Consider the following 22,167-nt stretch of genomic DNA (forward strand, 5'->3'; position numbering starts at 1 on the left):
CCTCTGACAGTTTAGAGCCACCCTCTTCTGTCTGTCTCATTCACTTTTTACTACCTCTGTAAATCCAATGTAATGGGCCTGCCATTATCACCCTGTGTGTGTGTGTGTGTTACAGCACCACACATTATTAATGAATGGGTTGGTGAACAGTCACTGGGGAATCATCATCCACATTGATTAGCCGAGCTCTGGGAAAGGAGGGAGGGAGGATGACAGGCAGAGTAAAGAGAGAGGAGAGGAATTCACTTCTACCTAACAACCTCCAACCAAGCTCTGTGTGTCTGCATGTGTGTTTGTGTGTAACAGAGAGATGGTGAGTGTGTTTAAAGTGATGTATTCAGTTCAGTGACCTTTAGACGACCCAGTGATGTTTCAGTTCAGTGACCTTTAGACGACCCAGTGATGCATTCAGTTCAGCGACCTTTAGACGACCCGGTGATGTATTCAGTTCAGTGACCTTTAGACGACCCAGTGATGCATTCAGTTCAGTGACCTTTAGACGACCCAGTGATGTATTCAGTTCAGTGACCTTTAGACGACCCAGTGATGCATTCAGTTCAGCGACCTTTAGACGACCCGGTGATGTATTCAGTTCAGTGACCTTTAGACGACCCGGTGATGCATTCAGTTCAGCGACCTTTAGACGACCCGGTGATGTATTCAGTTCAGTGACCTTTAGACGACCCGGTGATGTATTCAGTTCAGTGACCTTTAGACGACCCGGTGATGTATTCAGTTCAGTGACCTTTAGACGACCCAGTGATGTATTCAGTTCAGTGACCTTTAGACGACCCGGTGATGTTTCAGTTCAGTGACCTTTAGACGACCCAGTGATGTTTCAGTTAAGTGACCTTTAGACGACCCGGTGATGTATTCAGTTCAGTGACCTTTAGACGATTCCAAATTGAAGTCAGTCAATTCAGGAAGTGATTTAAAGTCAAATACATTTGAAATACTGTAAATAGCTTATCCTTTTCATTGTATTGGAAATTAATTGAAAAAAGATGCGATTTTGACTTCAAATGGAATTGACCCGACCCATGTTAGCTACTTCAGACATGCAGTGTCTCCGAAGAGAGAGGGACCCCCACATTTATAGAGAATGTATTGTGTGTGTGTGACCCCTGCAGCTCTCTGAAGAGAGCGGGACCCCCACATTTATAGAGAATGTATTATGTGTGCGTGTGACCCCCGACAGCTCTCTGAAGAGAGAGAACCCCCACCTGAGTGAAGACGTGGTTCTGATCAGGGCTCTGAGAGACTCCAATCTGCCCAAGTTCCTCACAGACGATGCTGCGCTCTTTGGGTGAGAGAACACACACACACACACACACACACACACACACACACACACACACACACACACACACAAACCAATGGTGTCCCACAGCTAATGTTACAGCACTATGGAGAAGAATAGAACGTTCCACTCTTATACGTTCATCGTGCTTCATCATGCCTCATCATGCCTCATCATGCCTCATCATGCTTCATCATGCCTCATCATGCCTCATCATGCCTCATCATGCCTCATCATGCCTCATCATACCTCATCATGCCTCATCATGCCTCATCATGCCTCATCATGCCTCATCATGCCTCATCATGTCTCATCATGCCTCATCATGCCTGATCATGCCTCATCATGCCTCATCATGCCTCATCATGCCTCATCATGCCTCATCATGTCTCATCATGCCTCATCATGCCTCATCATGCCTCATCATACCTCATCATGCCTCATCATGCCTCATCATGCCTTAATGACGTGTGTTTGTCCGTATGACGCCTCTGTGTGTGTGTGACGTCTGTGTATGACGGTTCTGTGTGTGTGACGTCTGTGTGTTTCTGTGTATGACGGTTCTGTGTGTGTGTTTCTGTGTATGACGGTTCTGTGTCTGTGTGTTCTCTGCTCTAGTGGCATCATGTCTGACCTGTTCCCTGGCGTGTCCATCCCTGAACATGACTACGGTGTTCTCCAAACCACCATCCTGGAGTCTCTAGTGAAACGCAACCTGCAGCCCCTACCCAGCATGACGCACAAGGTACTGACCGAACCTACCCAGCATGACGCACAAGGTACTGACCGACCCTACCCAGCATGACGCACAAGGTACTGACTGGCCCTACCCAGCATGACCAACAAGGTACTGACTGACGCTACCCAGCATGACGCACAAGGTACTGACCGACCCTACCCAGCATGACGCACAAGGTACTGACTGGCCCTACCCAGCATGACCAACAAGGTACTGACTGACCCTACCCAGCATGACCAACAATGTACTGCCTGACCCTACCTAGCATGACCAACAAGGTACTGACTGACCCTACCCAGCATGACACACAAGGTACTGACTGACCCTACCCAGCATGACGCACAATGTACTGACTGACCCTACCTAGCATGACCAACAAGGTACTGACTGACCCTACCCAGCATGACGCACAATGTACTGACTGACCGTACCTAGCATGACCAACAAGGTACTGACTGACCCTACCCAGCATGACCAACAAGGTACAGACTGATCCTACCCAGCATGACCAACAAGGTACTGACTGACCCTACCCAGCATGACCAACAAGGTACAGACCGACCTTACCCAGCATGACCAACAAGGTACTGACTGATCCTACCCAGCATGACCAACAAGGTACTGACTGACCCTACCCAGCATTAACAACAAGGTACTGACTGACCCTACCCAGCATGACCAACAAGGTACTGACTGACCCTACCCAGCATGACCAACAAGGTACTGACTGACCCTACCCAGCATGACCAACAAGGTACAGACTGACTGACCCTACCCAGCATGACGCACAAGGTACTGACTGACACTACCCAGCATGACACACAAGGTACTGACTGACCCTACCCAGCATGACGCACAAGGTACTGACTGACCCTACCCAGCATGACCTACAAGGTACTGACTGACCCTACCCAGCATGACACACAAGGTACTGACTGATGCTACCCAGCATGACACACAAGGTACTGACTGACCCTACCCAGCATGACGCACAAGGTACTGACTGATCCTACCCAGCATGACCAACAAGGTACTGACTGACCCTACCCAGCATGACGCACAAGGTACTGACTGACGCTACCCAGCATGACGCACAAGGTACTGACTGACGCTACCCAGCATGACACACAAGGTACTGACTGACCCTACCCAGCATGACGCACAAGGTACTGACTGACCCTACCCAGCATGACCTACAAGGTACTGACTGACCCTACCCAGCATGACGCACAAGGTACTGACTGACCCTACCCAGCATGACACACAAGGTACTGACCGACCCTACCCAGCATGACGCACAAGGTACTGACCGACCCTATCTAGCATGACGCACAAGGTACTGACTGGCCCTACCCAGCATGACGCACAAGGTACTGACTGACCCTACCCAGCATGACCAACAAGGTACTGACTGACCCTACCCAGCATGACACACAAGGTACTGACTGACCCTACCCTGCATGACGCACAATGTACTGACTGACCCTACCCAGCATGACCAACAATGTACTGACTGACCCTACCTAGCATGACCAACAAGGTACTGACTGACCCTACCCAGCATGACACACAAGGTACTGACTGACCCTACCCAGCATGACGCACAAGGTACTGACTGGCCCTACCCAGCATGACGCACAAGGTACTGACTGACCCTACCCAGCATGACCAACAAGGTACTGACTGACGCTACCCAGCATGACGCACAAGGTACTGACTGACCCTACCCAGCATGACGCACAAGGTACTGGCTGACGCTACCCAGCATGACGCACAAGGTACTGACTGACGCTACCCAGCATGACGCACAAGGTACTGACTGACGCTACCCAGCATGACGCACAAGGTACTGACTGATCCTACCCAGCATGACGCACAAGGTACTGACTGACGCTACCCAGCATGACGCACAAGGTACTGACTGACGCTACCCAGCATGACGCACAAGGTACTGACTGACGCTACCCAGCATGGCACACAAGGTACTGACTGACGCTACCCAGCATGACACACAAGGTACTTACTGACCCTACCCAGCATGACGCACAATGTACTGACTGACCCTACCTAGCATGACCAACAAGGTACTGACTGACCCTACCCAGCATGACCAACAAGGTACTGACTGACCCTACCCAGCATGACCAACAAGGTACTGACTGACCCTACCCAGCATGACACACAAGGTACTGACTGACCCTACCCAGCATGACGCACAATGTACTGACTGACCCTACCTAGCATGACCAACAAGGTACTGACTGGCCCTACCCAGCATGACCAACAATGTACTGACTGACCCTACCTAGCATGACCAACAAGGTACTGACTGACCCTACCCAGCATGACACACAAGGTACTGACTGACCCTACCCAGCATGACGCACAATGTACTGACTGACCCTACCTAGCATGACCAACAAGGTACTGACTGACCCTACCCAGCATGACGCACAATGTACTGACTGACCCTACCTAGCATGACCAACAAGGTACTGACTGACCCTACCCAGCATGACCAACAAGGTACAGACTGATCCTACCCAGCATGACCAACAAGGTACTGACTGACCCTACCCAGCATGACCAACAAGGTACAGACCGACCTTACCCAGTATGACCAACAAGGTACTGACTGATCCTACCCAGCATGACCAACAAGGTACTGACTGACCCTACCCAGCATGAACAACAAGGTACTGACTGACCCTACCCAGCATGACCAACAAGGTACTGACTGACCCTACCCAGCATGACCAACAAGGTACTGACTGACCCTACCCAGCATGACCAACAAGGTACTGACTGACCCTACCCAGCATGACCAACAAGGTACAGACTGACTGACCCTACCCAGCATGACCAACAAGGTACTGACTGACGCTACCCAGCATGACGCACAAGGTACTGACTGACCCTACCCAGCATGACGCACAAGGTACTGGCTGACGCTACCCAGCATGACGCACAAGGTACTGACTGACGCTACCCAGCATGACGCACAAGGTACTGACTGACGCTACCCAGCATGACGCACAAGGTACTGACTGATCCTACCCAGCATGACGCACAAGGTACTGACTGACGCTACCCAGCATGACGCACAAGGTACTGACTGACGCTACCCAGCATGACGCACAAGGTACTGACTGACGCTACCCAGCATGGCACACAAGGTACTGACTGACGCTACCCAGCATGACACACAAGGTACTTACTGACCCTACCCAGCATGACGCACAATGTACTGACTGACCCTACCTAGCATGACCAACAAGGTACTGACTGACCCTACCCAGCATGACCAACAAGGTACTGACTGACCCTACCCAGCATGACCAACAAGGTACTGACTGACCCTACCCAGCATGACACACAAGGTACTGACTGACCCTACCCAGCATGACGCACAATGTACTGACTGACCCTACCTAGCATGACCAACAAGGTACTGACTGAACCTACCCAGCATGACCAACAATGTACTGACTGACCCTACCTAGCATGACCAACAAGGTACTGACTGACCCTACCCAGCATGACACACAAGGTACTGACTGACCCTACCCAGCATGACGCACAATGTACTGACTGACCCTACCTAGCATGACCAACAAGGTACTGACTGACCCTACCCAGCATGACGCACAATGTACTGACTGACCCTACCTAGCATGACCAACAAGGTACTGACTGACTCTACCCAGCATGACCAACAAGGTACAGACTGATCCTACCCAGCATGACCAACAAGGTACTGACTGACCCTACCCAGCATGACCAACAAGGTACAGACCGACCTTACCCAGTATGACCAACAAGGTACTGACTGATCCTACCCAGCATGACCAACAAGGTACTGACTGACCCTACCCAGCATGAACAACAAGGTACTGACTGACCCTACCCAGCATGACCAACAAGGTACTGACTGACCCTACCCAGCATGACCAACAAGGTACTGACTGACCCTACCCAGCATGACCAACAAGGTACTGACTGACCCTACCCAGCATGACCAACAAGGTACAGACTGACTGACCCTACCCAGCATGACCAACAAGGTACAGACTGACCCTACCCAGCTTGACCAACAATGTACTGACTGACCCTACCCAGCATGACCAACAAGCTACAGACTGACCCTACCCAGCATGACCAACAAGGTACTGACTGACCCTACCCAGCATGACCAACAAGGTACTGACTGACCCTACCCAGCATGACTCACAAGGTACTGACTGACCCTACCTAGCATGACCAACAAGCTACTGACTGACCCTACCCAGCATGACCAACAAGGTACAGACTGACCCTACCCAGCATGACCAACAAGGTACAGACTGACCCTACCCAGCATGACCAACAAGGTACTGACTGACCCTACCCAGCATGACCAACAAGGTACAGACTGACTGACCCTACCCAGCATGACGCACAAGGTACTGACTGATCCTACCCAGCATGACCAACAAGGTACTGACTGACCCTACCCAGCATGACCAACAAGGTACAGACTGACTGACCCTACCCAGCATGACTAACAAGGTACTGACTGACCCTACCCAGCATGACCAACAAGGTACTGACTGACCCTACGCAGCATGACCAACAAGGTACTGACTGACCCTACCCAGCATGACCAACAAGGTACTGACTGACCCTACCCAGCATGACCAACAAGGTACTGACTGACCCTACCCAGCATGACACACAATGTACTGACTGACCCTACCCAGCTTGGCCAACAAGGTACTGACTGACCCTACCCAGCATGACCAACAAGGTACTGACTGACCCTACCCAGCATGACCAACAAGGTACTGACTGACCCTACCCAGCATGACCAACAAGGTACTGACTGACCCTACCCAGCATGACCAACAAGGTACTGACTGACCCTACCCAGCATGACCAACAAGGTACTGACTCACCCTACCCAGCATGACCAACAATGTACTGACTTACCCTACCCAGCATGACGCACAATGTACTGACTGACCCTACCTAGCATGACCAACAAGGTACTGACTGACCCTACCCAGCATGACCAACAAGGTACAGACTGATCCTACCCAGCATGACCAACAAGGTACTGACTGACCCTACCCAGCATGACCAACAAGGTACAGACCGACCTTACCCAGTATGACCAACAAGGTACTGACTGATCCTACCCAGCATGACCAACAAGGTACTGACTGACCCTACCCAGCATGAACAACAAGGTACTGACTGACCCTACCCAGCATGACCAACAAGGTACTGACTGACCCTACCCAGCATGACCAACAAGGTACTGACTGACCCTACCCAGCATGACCAACAAGGTACTGACTGACCCTACCCAGCATGACCAACAAGGTACAGACTGACTGACCCTACCCAGCATGACCAACAAGGTACTGACTGACGCTACCCAGCATGACGCACAAGGTACTGACTGACCCTACCCAGCATGACGCACAAGGTACTGGCTGACGCTACCCAGCATGACGCACAAGGTACTGACTGACGCTACCCAGCATGACGCACAAGGTACTGACTGACGCTACCCAGCATGACGCACAAGGTACTGACTGATCCTACCCAGCATGACGCACAAGGTACTGACTGACGCTACCCAGCATGACGCACAAGGTACTGACTGACGCTACCCAGCATGACGCACAAGGTACTGACTGACGCTACCCAGCATGGCACACAAGGTACTGACTGACGCTACCCAGCATGACACACAAGGTACTTACTGACCCTACCCAGCATGACGCACAATGTACTGACTGACCCTACCTAGCATGACCAACAAGGTACTGACTGACCCTACCCAGCATGACCAACAAGGTACTGACTGACCCTACCCAGCATGACCAACAAGGTACTGACTGACCCTACCCAGCATGACACACAAGGTACTGACTGACCCTACCCAGCATGACGCACAATGTACTGACTGACCCTACCTAGCATGACCAACAAGGTACTGACTGACCCTACCCAGCATGACCAACAATGTACTGACTGACCCTACCTAGCATGACCAACAAGGTACTGACTGACCCTACCCAGCATGACACACAAGGTACTGACTGACCCTACCCAGCATGACGCACAATGTACTGACTGACCCTACCTAGCATGACCAACAAGGTACTGACTGACCCTACCCAGCATGACGCACAATGTACTGACTGACCCTACCTAGCATGACCAACAAGGTACTGACTGACTCTACCCAGCATGACCAACAAGGTACAGACTGATCCTACCCAGCATGACCAACAAGGTACTGACTGACCCTACCCAGCATGACCAACAAGGTACAGACCGACCTTACCCAGTATGACCAACAAGGTACTGACTGATCCTACCCAGCATGACCAACAAGGTACTGACTGACCCTACCCAGCATGAACAACAAGGTACTGACTGACCCTACCCAGCATGACCAACAAGGTACTGACTGACCCTACCCAGCATGACCAACAAGGTACTGACTGACCCTACCCAGCATGACCAACAAGGTACTGACTGACCCTACCCAGCATGACCAACAAGGTACAGACTGACTGACCCTACCCAGCATGACCAACAAGGTACAGACTGACCCTACCCAGCTTGACCAACAATGTACTGACTGACCCTACCCAGCATGACCAACAAGCTACAGACTGACCCTACCCAGCATGACCAACAAGGTACTGACTGACCCTACCCAGCATGACCAACAAGGTACTGACTGACCCTACCCAGCATGACTCACAAGGTACTGACTGACCCTACCTAGCATGACCAACAAGCTACTGACTGACCCTACCCAGCATGACCAACAAGGTACAGACTGACCCTACCCAGCATGACCAACAAGGTACAGACTGACCCTACCCAGCATGACCAACAAGGTACTGACTGACCCTACCCAGCATGACCAACAAGGTACAGACTGACTGACCCTACCCAGCATGACGCACAAGGTACTGACTGATCCTACCCAGCATGACCAACAAGGTACTGACTGACCCTACCCAGCATGACCAACAAGGTACAGACTGACTGACCCTACCCAGCATGACTAACAAGGTACTGACTGACCCTACCCAGCATGACCAACAAGGTACTGACTGACCCTACGCAGCATGACCAACAAGGTACTGACTGACCCTACCCAGCATGACCAACAAGGTACTGACTGACCCTACCCAGCATGACCAACAAGGTACTGACTGACCCTACCCAGCATGACACACAATGTACTGACTGACCCTACCCAGCTTGGCCAACAAGGTACTGACTGACCCTACCCAGCATGACCAACAAGGTACTGACTGACCCTACCCAGCATGACCAACAAGGTACTGACTGACCCTACCCAGCATGACCAACAAGGTACTGACTGACCCTACCCAGCATGACCAACAAGGTACTGACTGACCCTACCCAGCATGACCAACAAGGTACTGACTCACCCTACCCAGCATGACCAACAATGTACTGACTTACCCTACCCAGCATGACACACAAGGTACTGACTGACTGACTGACTGAACTTGTGTATTCATTTAAATAAACATAATGTAGGCCTCAGAGTGCTTTATATAATTAAGTAATCAATGATGGCTATGTCATTACAAATGATCAAGATTAAACACAAAAACATAATTCAACAAAATCATTCAATTTGGTTCAGTTTGACTTCATATTAAAATACATGAATTAGTGATGATGTATAATCCTTATATGTTTCTCTGTGTGGTTGTAACCCTTCCTCTCCCTCCCTCCAGGTGATCTCTGTGTGGTTGTAACCCTTCCTCTCCCTCCTTCCAGGTGATCTCTGTGTGTTTGTAACCCTTCCTCTCCCTCCTTCCAGGTGATCTCTGTGTGGTTGTAACCCTTCCTCTCCCTCCTTCCAGGTGATCTCTGTGTGGTTGTAACCCTTCCTCTCCCTCCCTCCAGGTGATCTCTGTGTGGTTGTAACCCTTCCTCTCCCTCCCTCCAGGTGATCCAGCTGTATGAGACCATGATAGTACGTCATGGTGTGATGTTGGTGGGTCCTACAGGTGGAGGGAAGACCACGGTCTACTCCATCCTGTCTGATACCTTAGATACCCTGTGGCAGGCTGGCCACGGGAAACACAACCCCTTCTACCTCCCGGTCAAGACATACGTCCTCAACCCCAAGTCTGTCACCATGGGAGAGCTCTACGGAGAGGTACGCCTGGCTGACAATTCATCTGTGCACTAACAGACTCACATACTGTCGTTTCATGTCAACCATTTGATGTCTATGATGTACTGAGGGCTTTGTGGATGTTAATAAAGCTATAGGGGCTGATTCTCTTGACCTCTTCTCACTGCAGCTCTCTGCTCCACTTACAGCACCACTGACCTTTATTTTAACCTGACTATTGTTTCTGGTGTTCTCCTTTAAGATCTGGAGAGTGGCGCATGTCCTCCCCCTTACATGAAGGAGGAGATCCTTCTGACTTAGATAACTGCTGTCCAATTTCCCCGACCAACTTTTAGCGAATAACTTTTTAAACTTCTCACTGTTCTTAATATGAACCAATCCTGTTTTAGACCTGGACACAGCACCGGTTCAGCTGCTATGGTTAGTCTAGGTGATGTGTTAAATAGCTTGGATCATAAACAAAATCTATCTGCCGCCTTATTTATAGACCTTTCAAAGGGCTTTGACACTGTTGACCGTCACATTCTCATTCAAAGGCTGACTGAAATAGGTCTGGGTCAGGCTTTTTGCAAGTGGTTTGAGAATGATCTGTCAGACAGGACTCAATGCATGATCTCTGATGGTGTTCAGTCTAGTTTCCTGGACATTACAAAAGGTGTACCGCAGGGGTCTGTCCTGGGACCTGTTCTCTTTACTATTTAGGTCAATAATACTGGTCTATCTGTTAACTTGTAATATTCATCTGAATGCAGAAGACAGTGTTTACTCTCTCACTTGCTATTGGTTTTTACCAATGTGTAATACAAACATAGGTCACAAAGTGCATAACATGAGCCCCTAACCTTTAATCCCGGACCCCTACAGGTGAACATATTGACCCTGGAGTGGCGTGACGGCCTGATGGCGCTCAGCGTGCGAGCGGCCTGCAACGACACCAGCGATGACCACAAGTGGATCGTGTCGGACGGTCCGGTGGACGCGCTGTGGATTGAGAACATGAACACGGTCCTGGACGACAACAAGATGCTGTGTCTGGCCAACAGCGAACGCATCAAACTGACCCCGTCTATACACATGGTGTTTGAGGTCAGAGAGGGGTCAGGGGTTATAGGTTAGGGGTTCCTCTTCATTGCGTTCTAGTGTTGATGACAAGCGGGACAATCACTATGGACGTCTTTGACATGAACAGATAATAGTGACATGTTAAAGATCCAGACTTTGTAAATGCTCTGCAAACTTTGTGTTGTGTGTCTCAGGTCCAGGACTTATCGGTGGCGTCCCCAGCCACAGTGAGTCGCTGCGGGATGGTCTACATCGACTCTAACGAACTCAAATGGATGCCCTATGTACAGACCTGGATCACTGGCCTGGCTAAAAAGGTGATTTACCATTCTCCTTAACATTGCCCAGACCTGGATCACTGTTCTGACTAACAAGGTGATTTACCAGTCTCCTTAACATTGCCCAGACCTGGATCACTGGCCTGACTAACAAGGTGATTTACCAGTCTCCTTAACATGGTCCAGACCTGGATCACTGGCCTGACTAACAAGGTGATTTACCATTCTCCTTAACATGGCCCAGACCTGGATCACTGGCCTGACTAACAAGGTGATTTACCAGTCTCCTTAATATGGTCCAGACCTGGATCACTGGCCTGACTAACAAGGTGATTTACCAGTCTCCTTAACATGGTCCAGACCTGGATCACTGGCCTGACTAACAAGGTGATTTAACAGTCTCCTTAACATGGTCCAGACCTGGATCACTGGCCTGACTAACAAGGTGATTTACCAGTCTCCTTAACATGGTCCAGACCTGGATCACTGGCCTGGCTAACAAGGTGATTTAACAGTCTCCTTAACATGGTCCAGACCTGGATCACTGGCCTGACTAACAAGGTGATTTACCAGTCTCCTTAACATGGTCCAGACCTGGATCACTGGCCTGACTAACAAGGTGATTTACCAGTCTCCTAGCATGGTCCAGACCTGGATCACTGGCCTGGCTAACAAGGTGATTTACCAGTCTCCTTAACATGGTCCAGACCTGGATCACTGGCCTGACTAACAAGGTGATTTAACAGTCTCCTTAACATGGTCCAGACCTGGATCACTGGCCTGACTAACAAGGTGATTTACCAGTCTCCTTAACATGGTCCAGACCTGGATCACTGGCCTGACTAACAAGGTGATTTACCAGTCTCCTAGCATGGTCCAGACCTGATCACTGGCCTGGCTAACAAGATGGTTTACCAGTCTCCTTAACATGGTCCAGACCTCATCACTGGTCTGACTAACAAGGTGATTTCCTGCGCTGATCACATCTCTACTCCATCAGAATATACATCTACCATGTCTTCAGAATCATAACGCCCCTCTGTGGAAGTAGCTGTGGGCTCAGTCAAGCCTGTTTGGAAATCTGTATTCTCATGTTATCGTTCTGTGAAGATCACAGAGAATGTCGCGTGTCTCAGACCAAAGACAGAGGTGTATCTAACTATATAGATGGCTAGAATGGTACTCCTACCGTCAGTGTCAGCAGATCCATCATAAACATCAACCACCACAACACATCAAAGATCATCATGTGCCCCGTCACCTCTAACCTTTACACATTCTCTCTTCGTCACCTCTAACCTTTACACATTCTCTCTTCGTCACCTCTAACCTTTACACATTCTCTCTTCATCACCTCTAACCTTTACACATTCTCTCTTCATCACCTCTAACCTTTACACATTCTCTCTTCGTCACCTCTAACCTTTACACATTCTCTCTTCGTCACCTCTAACCTTTACACATTCTCTCTTCGTCACCTCTAACCTTTACACATTCTCTCTTCGTCACCTCTAACCTTTACACATTCTCTCTTCGTCACCTCTAACCTTTACACATTCTCTCTTCGTCACCTCTAACCTTTACACATTCTCTCTTCGTCACCTCTAACCTTTACACATTCTCTCTTGCATCATTAGAGGTGGATCCTGTGAACTGTCCCTGTCTTTATGATAACTGTCTTTAAATGGTTTTATATCCTTCCTCGTGCTGCTGCTGATGTTATAGCTGACAGATGTTACAGACCTACAGTGTTGTCAGAGATGGGTTATATCTGGTGTTACAGACCTACAGTGTTGTCAGATATGGGTTTTACCTGCTGTTGTTTCTGATGTTATAGCTGACAGATGTTACAGACCTACAGTGTTGTCAGAGATGGGTTTTATCTGCTGTTGTTTCTGATGTTATAGCTGACAGATGTTACAGACCTACAGTGTTGTCAGAGATGGGTTTTATCTGCTGTTGTTTCTGATGTTACAGACCTACAGTGTTGTCAGAGATGGGTTTTACCTGCTGTTGTTTCTGATGTTATAGCTGACAGATGTTACAGACCTACAGTGTTGTCAGAGATGGGTTTTATCTGCTGTTGTTTCTGATGTTATAGCTGACAGATGTTACAGACCTACAGTGTTGTCAGAGATGGGTTTTATCTGCTGTTGTTTCTGATGTTATAGCTGACAGATGTTACAGACCTACAGTGTTGTCAGAGATGGGTTTTATCTGCTGTTGTTTCTGATGTTATAGCTGACAGATGTTACAGACCTACAGTGTTGTCAGAGATGGGTTTTATCTGCTGTTGTGTCTGATGTTACAGACCTACAGTGTTGTCAGAGATGGGTTTTATCTGCTGTTGTTTCTGATGTTACAGACCTACACTGTTGTCAGAGATGGGTTTTACCTGCTGCTGTTTCTGATGTTACAGACCTACAGTGTTGTCAGAGAGGGGTTATATCTGCTGTTGTGTCTGATGATATAGCTGACAGATGATTTATCTTGATTACTTTCTATTGATTGATTGGTTGACATGGATTTTTATCTTAATTCAAAAGCCAACTTTTACCTCTCTTTTCTTGATGTCCTGATCATACATTTAACTTGCCCTGCTTCTCACTCTCTCTGCCCTCTCTGCTCTCTCTGTTGCTGTCTCCCCCTATCCTCCTCTCCCTTCTACCTCCTCCACCCCCCCCCCCCCCCCCCCAGCTCCCTGAAGCAGTGTGTGTGTACCTGTTGGCGTTGTTTGAGCAGTACGTGGAGAAGGGTCTTCAGTTTGTGTGGAAGCGTTGTGTCCAGGCCATGGGCCAGGTGGACATCAGTAAGGTCACTACCCTCTGCTGCCTGTTGGAGGCGCTGTTGCTGGGAGACGGAAGACCAGACCTCAAGATGGTAGGCTAAATGTTACTAGAGCGCAGCATGACCACAACCACATGTTAACCAGTCATTATACACATCTTTAAACTGGGTGGTTCGAGCCCTGAAAGCTGATTGGCTGACAGACGTGGTATATCAGACATATCAGACAAAACATTTATTTTTTACTTCTCTAATTACGTTGTCGACCAGTTTATAATAGCAATAAGGCACCTTGGGGGTTTGTGGTATATGGCCAATATAGCACGGCTAAGGGCTGTATCCAGGCACTCAGCGTTGCGTTGTGCGTAGAACAGCCCTTAGCCGTGGTATATTGACCATATACCACACCCCCTCGGGCCTTATTGCTTATTAAGTATAGTTCCATCTCTGTGTGTGTGTGTGTGTGTGTGTGTGTGTGTGTGTGTGTGTGTGTGTGTGGTGTGTGTGTGTGTGTGTGTTCTAGGAAGCTAAGCACCTGAACAGTGTGTTGTGTCAGACGTTTGTGTTCTGCTACCTGTGGTCTGTGGGGGGTAACCTGACTGACAGCCACTGGGATGCCTTCGACAGCTTCGTCAGACAACAGTTTGAAGACAATAATGATGCCAAGGTTAGTAGGGCCTTCATCACCATCGCTATAATCATCATCAGAGTCAGAATAATTATACTAATAATAATTATCATTGTCATCATTTGTAGTCAGAATTATAATAATCATCATTATTGTCAGAATTTTAATCATCATCATTATTGTCAGAATTTTAATCCTCATCATTATTGTCAGAATTGTAATCATCATTATAGTCAGAATTATAATCATCATCATTATAGTCAGAATTATAATCATCCTCATTATAGTCAGAATTATAATCATCCTCATTATAGTCAGAATTATAATAATCATCATTATTGTCAGAATTTTAATCATCATCATTATTGTCAGAATTGTAATCATCATCATCATTATAGTCAGAATTATAATCATCCTCATTATAGTCAGAATTATGATCATCATCATAGTCAGAATTATAATCATCCTCATTATAGTCAGAATTATAATCATCATCATAGTCAGAATTATGATCATAGTCAGAATTATAAACATCATTATAGTCAGAATTATAATCATCATTATAGTCAGAATTATAATAATCATCATTATAGTCAGAATTATAATCATCATTATAGTCAGAATTATGATCATCATCATAGTCAGAATTATGATCATCATCATAGTCAGAATTATGATCATCGTCATAGTCAGAATTCTAATCATCATTATAGTCAGAATTATAATAATCATCATTATAGTAAGAATTATAATCATCATTATTATAGTCAGAATTATAATCATCATCATCATAGTCAGAATTATAATCATCATCATAGTCAGAATTATAATCATCATTATAGTCAGAATTATGATCATAGTCAGAATTATAAACATCATTATAGTCAGAATTATAATCATCATTATAGTCAGAATTATAATAATCATCATTATAGTCAGAATTATAATCATCATTATAGTCAGAATTATGATCATCATCATAGTCAGAATTATGATCATCATCATAGTCAGAATTATGATCATCGTCATAGTCAGAATTCTAATCATCATTATAGTCAGAATTATAATAATCATCATTATAGTAAGAATTATAATCATCATTATTATAGTCAGAATTATAATCATCATCATTATAGTCAGAATTATAATCATCATCATCATCATTATAGTCAGAATTGTAATAATCATTATAGTCAGAATTATCAACATCATTATAGTCAGAATTATAATCATCATTAAAGTCAGAATTATCAACATCATCATAGTCAGAATTATAATCATCATTATAGTCAGAATTATAATCATCATCATCATTATAGTCAGAATTATAATAATCATTATAGTCAGAATTATCAACATCATTATAGTCAGAATTATAATCATCATTATAGTCAGAATTATCAACATCATCATAGTCAGAATTATCAACATCATCATAGTCAGAATTATAATCATCATTATAGTCAGAATTATAATCATCATCATCATAGTCATAATTATAATCATCATCATTATAGTCAGAATTATAATTATCATTGTAGTCAGAATTATAAGCATCATTATAGTCAGAATTATCAACATCATCATAGTCAGAATTATGATCATCATTATAGTCAGAATTATGATCATCATTATAGTCAGAATTATAATAATCATCATTATAGTCAGAATTATGATCATCATTATAGTCAGAATTATGATCATCATTATAGTCAGAATTATGATCATCATTATAGTCAGAATTATAATAATCATCATTATAGTAAGAATTATAATCATCATCATTATAGTCAGAATTATGATCATCATTATAGTCAGAATTATAATCATCATCATTATAGTCAGAATTATGATCATCATTATAGTCAGAATGATGATCATCATTATAGTCAGAATTATAATCATCATCATTATAGTCAGAATTATAATCATCATTATAGTCAGAATTATAATCATCATTATAGTCAGAATTATGATCATCATCATCATTGTCAGAATTATGATCATCATCATTATAGTCAGAATTATAATCATCATCATCATCATAGTCAGAATTATAATCATCATCATTATAGTCAGAATTATAATCATCATTATAGTCAGAATTATCATCATCATCATAGTCAGAATTATCATCATCATCATAGTCAGAATTATAATCATCATCGTCATAGTCAGAATTATAATCATCTACAGCATACCATGCTTATCACACACACAGGGGGAGAGAGACACACTATACTGTTTTCTTTTCCATACCATCAGAAGGCTGCATTTAAAAAAAAAACGGCATTTCCAGACAGGTTCAAAGTTTTATCTATTACCAGAGTCCAACTTAACCTGCCCTGACTGCCATACATATTACTGAAGGCCAACACTCCTCGCCAGGTGCTAGCTAGTATTAGCATGCTACAGAGGTGTAACTGGGGAATGGGGATTCTGTCCTGTTTTCTTCTAAGGTTAGATGTTCTTATCTGAAACTCCATGGGCAAGAACTAGGACCAGACCCTTTCTGCCTGGCTAGAATTTTCTCTTTCAAGCCGAACTGAACTCGAGAACTAACTTCTCTCGTTAAAATCTGCATATGTAACATCGACATTAGTCAAAACATTTATTTTGATTTCCACAATGCCACTTGCCCACTACCACAGGATAAACAACTGCCCACTACCACAGGATAAACAGCTACCCACTACCACATGATAAACAGCTGCCCACTACCACAGGATAAACAGCTACCCACTACCACATGATAAACAGCTGCCCACTACCACAGGATAAACAGCTGTCCACTACCACAGGATAAACAGCTGCCCACTACCACAGGATAAACAGCTGCCCACTACCACAGGATAAACAGCTGCCCACTACCACAGGATAAACAGCTACCCACTACCACATGATAAACAGCTGCCCACTACCACAGGATAAACAGCTGCCCACTACCACAGGATAAACAGCTGTCCACTACCACATGATAAACAGCTGTCCACTACCACATGATAAACAGCTGTCCACTACCACATGATAAACAGCTGCCCACTACCACAGGATAAACAGCTGTCCACTACCACATGATAAACAGCTGCCCACTACCACAGGATAAACAGCTGCCCACTACCACATGATAAACAGCTGTCCACTACCACATGATAAACAGCTGCCCACTACCACAGGATAAACAACTGCCCACTACCACATGATAAATAGCTGCCCACTACCACAGGATAAACAACTGCCCACTACCACAGGATAAACAGCTGCCCACTACCACAGGATAAACGGCTGCCCACTACCACAGGATAAACAGCTGCCCACTACCACAGGATCAACAGCTGTCCACTACCACAGGATAAACAACTGCCCACTACCACAGGATAAACAGCTGCCCACTACCACATGATAAACAGCTGCCCACTACCACATGATAAACAGCTGCCCACTACCACAGGATAAACAGCTGTCCACTACCACATGATAAACAGCTGCCCACTACCACAGGATAAACAGCTGCCCACTACCACATGATAAACAGCTGTCCACTACCACATGATAAACAGCTGCCCACTACCAAAGGATAAACAACTGCCCACTACCACAGGATAAACAACTGCCCACTACCACATGATAAACAGCTGCCCACTACCACATGATAAACAGCTGCCCACTACCACAGGATAAACAGCTGTCCACTACCACATGATAAACAGCTGCCCACTACCACAGGATAAACAGCTGTCCACTACCACATGATAAACAGCTGCCCACTACCACAGGATAAACAGCTGCCCACTACCACATGATAAACAGCTGTCCACTACCACATGATAAACAGCTGCCCACTACCACAGGATAAACAACTGCCCACTACCACAGGATAAACAGCTGCCCACTACCACATTATAAACAGCTGCCCACTACCACAGGATAAACAGCTTCCCACTACCAAAGGATAAACAGCTGCCCACTACCACAGGATAAACAGCTGCCCACTACCACAGGATAAACAGCTGCCCACTACCACAGGATAAACAGCTGCCCACTACCACATGATAAACAGCTGCCCACTACCACAGGATAAACAGCTGCCCACTACCACAGGATAAACTGCTGCCTACTACCACATGATAAACAGCTGCCCACTACCACAGGATACACAGCTGCCCACTACCACAGGATAAACAGCTGCCCACTACCACAGGATAAACAGCCAGTGAGACAGTCCTGTCCAGTAGCACAGGATAAACAGCTGTGGTGATTACGGTCTATCCATTAATACAGCAGAACACAGACAGTGAGACAGTCCTGCCCAGTAGCACAGGATAAACATCTGTGGTGATTACGGTCTATCCATTGATACAGCAGAACACAGACAGTGAGACAGTCCTGCCCAGTAGCACAGGATAAACAGCTGTGGTGATTACGGTCTATCCATTGATACAGCAGAACACAGACAGTGAGACAGTCCTGCCCAGTAGCACAGGATAAACAGCTGTGGTGATTACGGTCTATCCATTGATACAGCAGAACACAGACAGTGAGACAGTCCTGCCCAGTAGCACAGGATAAACAGCTGTGGTGATTACGGTCTATCCATTGATACAGCAGAACACAGACAGTGAGACAGTCCTGCCCAGTAGCACAGCGGGTCGGACTTTGTTTACACAAGACAACACGTCGCACATATTTTTACTGGTTAAATACTGCGTCAAACACCTTAGCTAGATGTATTGGTAAATATATCCTACTGCACCCAACACCTTAGCTGGATGTATTGATAAATATCCTACTGCATCAAACACCTGAGCTAGACGTATTGATAAATAGCCTACTGCATCAAACACCTTAGCTGGATGTATTGATAAATGTCCTACTGCATCAAACACCTTAGCTAGATGTATTGATAAATATCCTACTGCGTCAAACACCTTAGGTAGATTTATTGAGAAATGACCTACTGCGTCACACACCTGAGCTAGATGTATTGAGAAATGTCCTACTGCACCCAACACCCGAGCTAGATGTATTGATAAACACCCTACTGCACCCAACACCTTAGCTAGATGTATTGATAAATATCCTACTGCACCCAACACCTTAGCTAGATGTATTGATAATTGTCCTACTGCACCCAGCACCTTGGCTAGATGTATTGATAATTGTCCTACTGCACCCAACACCTTAGCTAGATGTATTGATAATTGTCCTACTGCACCCAACACCTTAGCTAGATGTATTGATAAATATCCTACTGCACCCAACACCTGAGCTAGAAGTATTGATAAATATCCTACTGCACCCAACACCTGAGCTAGATGTATTGATAAATATCCTACTGCACCCAACACCTGAGCTAGAAGTATTGATAAATATCCTACTGCACCCAACACCTTGGCTAGATGTATTGATAAACACCCTACTGCACCCAACACCTTAGCTAGATGTATTGATAAATATCCTACTGCACCCAACACCTTAGCTAGATGTATTGATAAATATCCTACTGCACCCAACACCTGAGCTAGATGTATTGATAAATATCCTACTGCACCCAATACCTGAGCTAGATGTATTGATAAATATCCTACTGCACCCAACACCTAGATGTAAACTTCCGCGACTAAATGCTCCTTTGCACAAACGTCTAAATTAATTCCTTGAGTGAGTCCGTGGAGGAGTAGAATATGCATCATTTACCTGTTAGTGGAGTGAGAGAGTGTGAGGGAGAAAGGGTGAAGGCTGAATGTGTTATGGTCCATAACTAACAGAGATGATTTGTCCTGGAGGATCTAAACGTGCATGCACACACACACCCCCAGACACCAACACAAGGCTGGTGAAGTCTGTCTCTGGGGATAACTCATGTGCAGCTCAGAGAACCTGAGGCGACTGTCGCTCCGTCTTCTGTGGAGTTAGGGGCCATTATGTACCCATTCATATTCCTGTCTACTGTGGAGTTAGGGGCCATTGTGTACACATTAATATTCCTGTCTACTGTGGAGTTATGGGCCAATATGGACACATTATTATGCGTGTCTACTGTGGAGTTAGGGGCCATTATGTACCCATTCACATTCCTATCTACTGTGGAGTTAGGGCCATTATGTACCCGTTCACATTCCTATCTACTGTGGAGTTAGGGGGCATTGTGTACACATTAATATCCCTGTGTGTGTGTAATGATATGTGTGCCAGTTTCCGTGCCCGCTAGCCCTGGAGTTGGTGGCTGGCTCTCGCTGACAGTAAACAAACCACACGCACCCACTCACCTCGAACAGCAGGACACCAAGTCCAGGGGGACAAACACAGCACACAAACTCTCACACACTGCATGGGGGGGAACACAAACTCTCACACACTGCAGGGGAGGAACACAAACTCTCACACACTGCAGGGGGGAGGTTCTAGTAACATTTAGCCTACCATCTTGAGGTCTGGTCACACACTGCAGAACACATGCGCAGGGCGGTGAAGACACAGTCAACAACTAAGAGCACAGGCTTCTCCAGGCATCAGTTACCTAAACATAGAGACACACAGGCCTCTCCAGGCATCAGTTACCTAAACATAGAGACACACAGGCTTCTCCAGGCATGAGTTACCTTAACATAGAGACACACAGGCCTCTCCAGGCATCAGTTACCTAAACATAGAGACACACAGGCCTGCACCCTTTAATGGCGTTCTGACCACCAAACTGTTTCATCCTGACATGGATTTGTCTACCTGCTTCCATCATGACATTTCCCGTGTTAGAATATATGAAACAATATTACTATCACCCCTGTTAGATCTGTATGAATTAGTGACAGTAAATACTATCAACCCTGTTAGATCTGTATGACTTAGGGACAGTACATACTATCAACCCTGTTAGATCTGTATGACTTAGGGACAGTAAATACTATCAACCCTGTTAGATCTGTATGACTTAGGGACTGTAAATACTATCAACCCTGTTAGGTCTGTATGACTTAGGGACAGTAAATACTATCATCCCTGTTAGATCTGTATGACTTAGGGACAGTAAATACTATCAACCCTGTTAGATCTGTATGAATTAGGGACAGTACATACTATCAACCCTGATAGATCTGTATGACTTAGGGACAGTAAATACTATTAACCCTGTTAGATCTGTATGACTTAGGGACAGTAAATACTATCAACCCTGTTAGATCTGTA

General features: G+C 46.0%; 1 protein-coding gene across 1 annotated transcript in view; it reads left to right on the forward strand.

Annotated features, from left to right (window-relative positions):
- The window catches only part of LOC149974977 (dynein axonemal heavy chain 6-like), a 129,339-nt gene that overhangs the window by 31,359 nt on the left and 75,813 nt on the right, over window positions 1-22,167 (forward strand). The window contains exons 20-26 of the mRNA XM_090209550.1: window positions 1,199-1,306; window positions 1,919-2,045; window positions 10,036-10,248; window positions 11,092-11,313; window positions 11,484-11,606; window positions 14,265-14,447; window positions 14,878-15,021. Coding sequence (XP_090065676.1) covers window positions 1,199-1,306; window positions 1,919-2,045; window positions 10,036-10,248; window positions 11,092-11,313; window positions 11,484-11,606; window positions 14,265-14,447; window positions 14,878-15,021 — 1,120 coding nt within the window. The remainder of the gene's footprint in view (window positions 1-1,198; window positions 1,307-1,918; window positions 2,046-10,035; window positions 10,249-11,091; window positions 11,314-11,483; window positions 11,607-14,264; window positions 14,448-14,877; window positions 15,022-22,167) is intronic.

Source organism: Oncorhynchus mykiss, chromosome 19 (genome assembly GCF_057628025.1).
Source record: "Oncorhynchus mykiss isolate SJ-2025 chromosome 19, ASM5762802v1, whole genome shotgun sequence".
Classification (NCBI taxonomy): domain Eukaryota; kingdom Metazoa; phylum Chordata; class Actinopteri; order Salmoniformes; family Salmonidae; genus Oncorhynchus; species Oncorhynchus mykiss.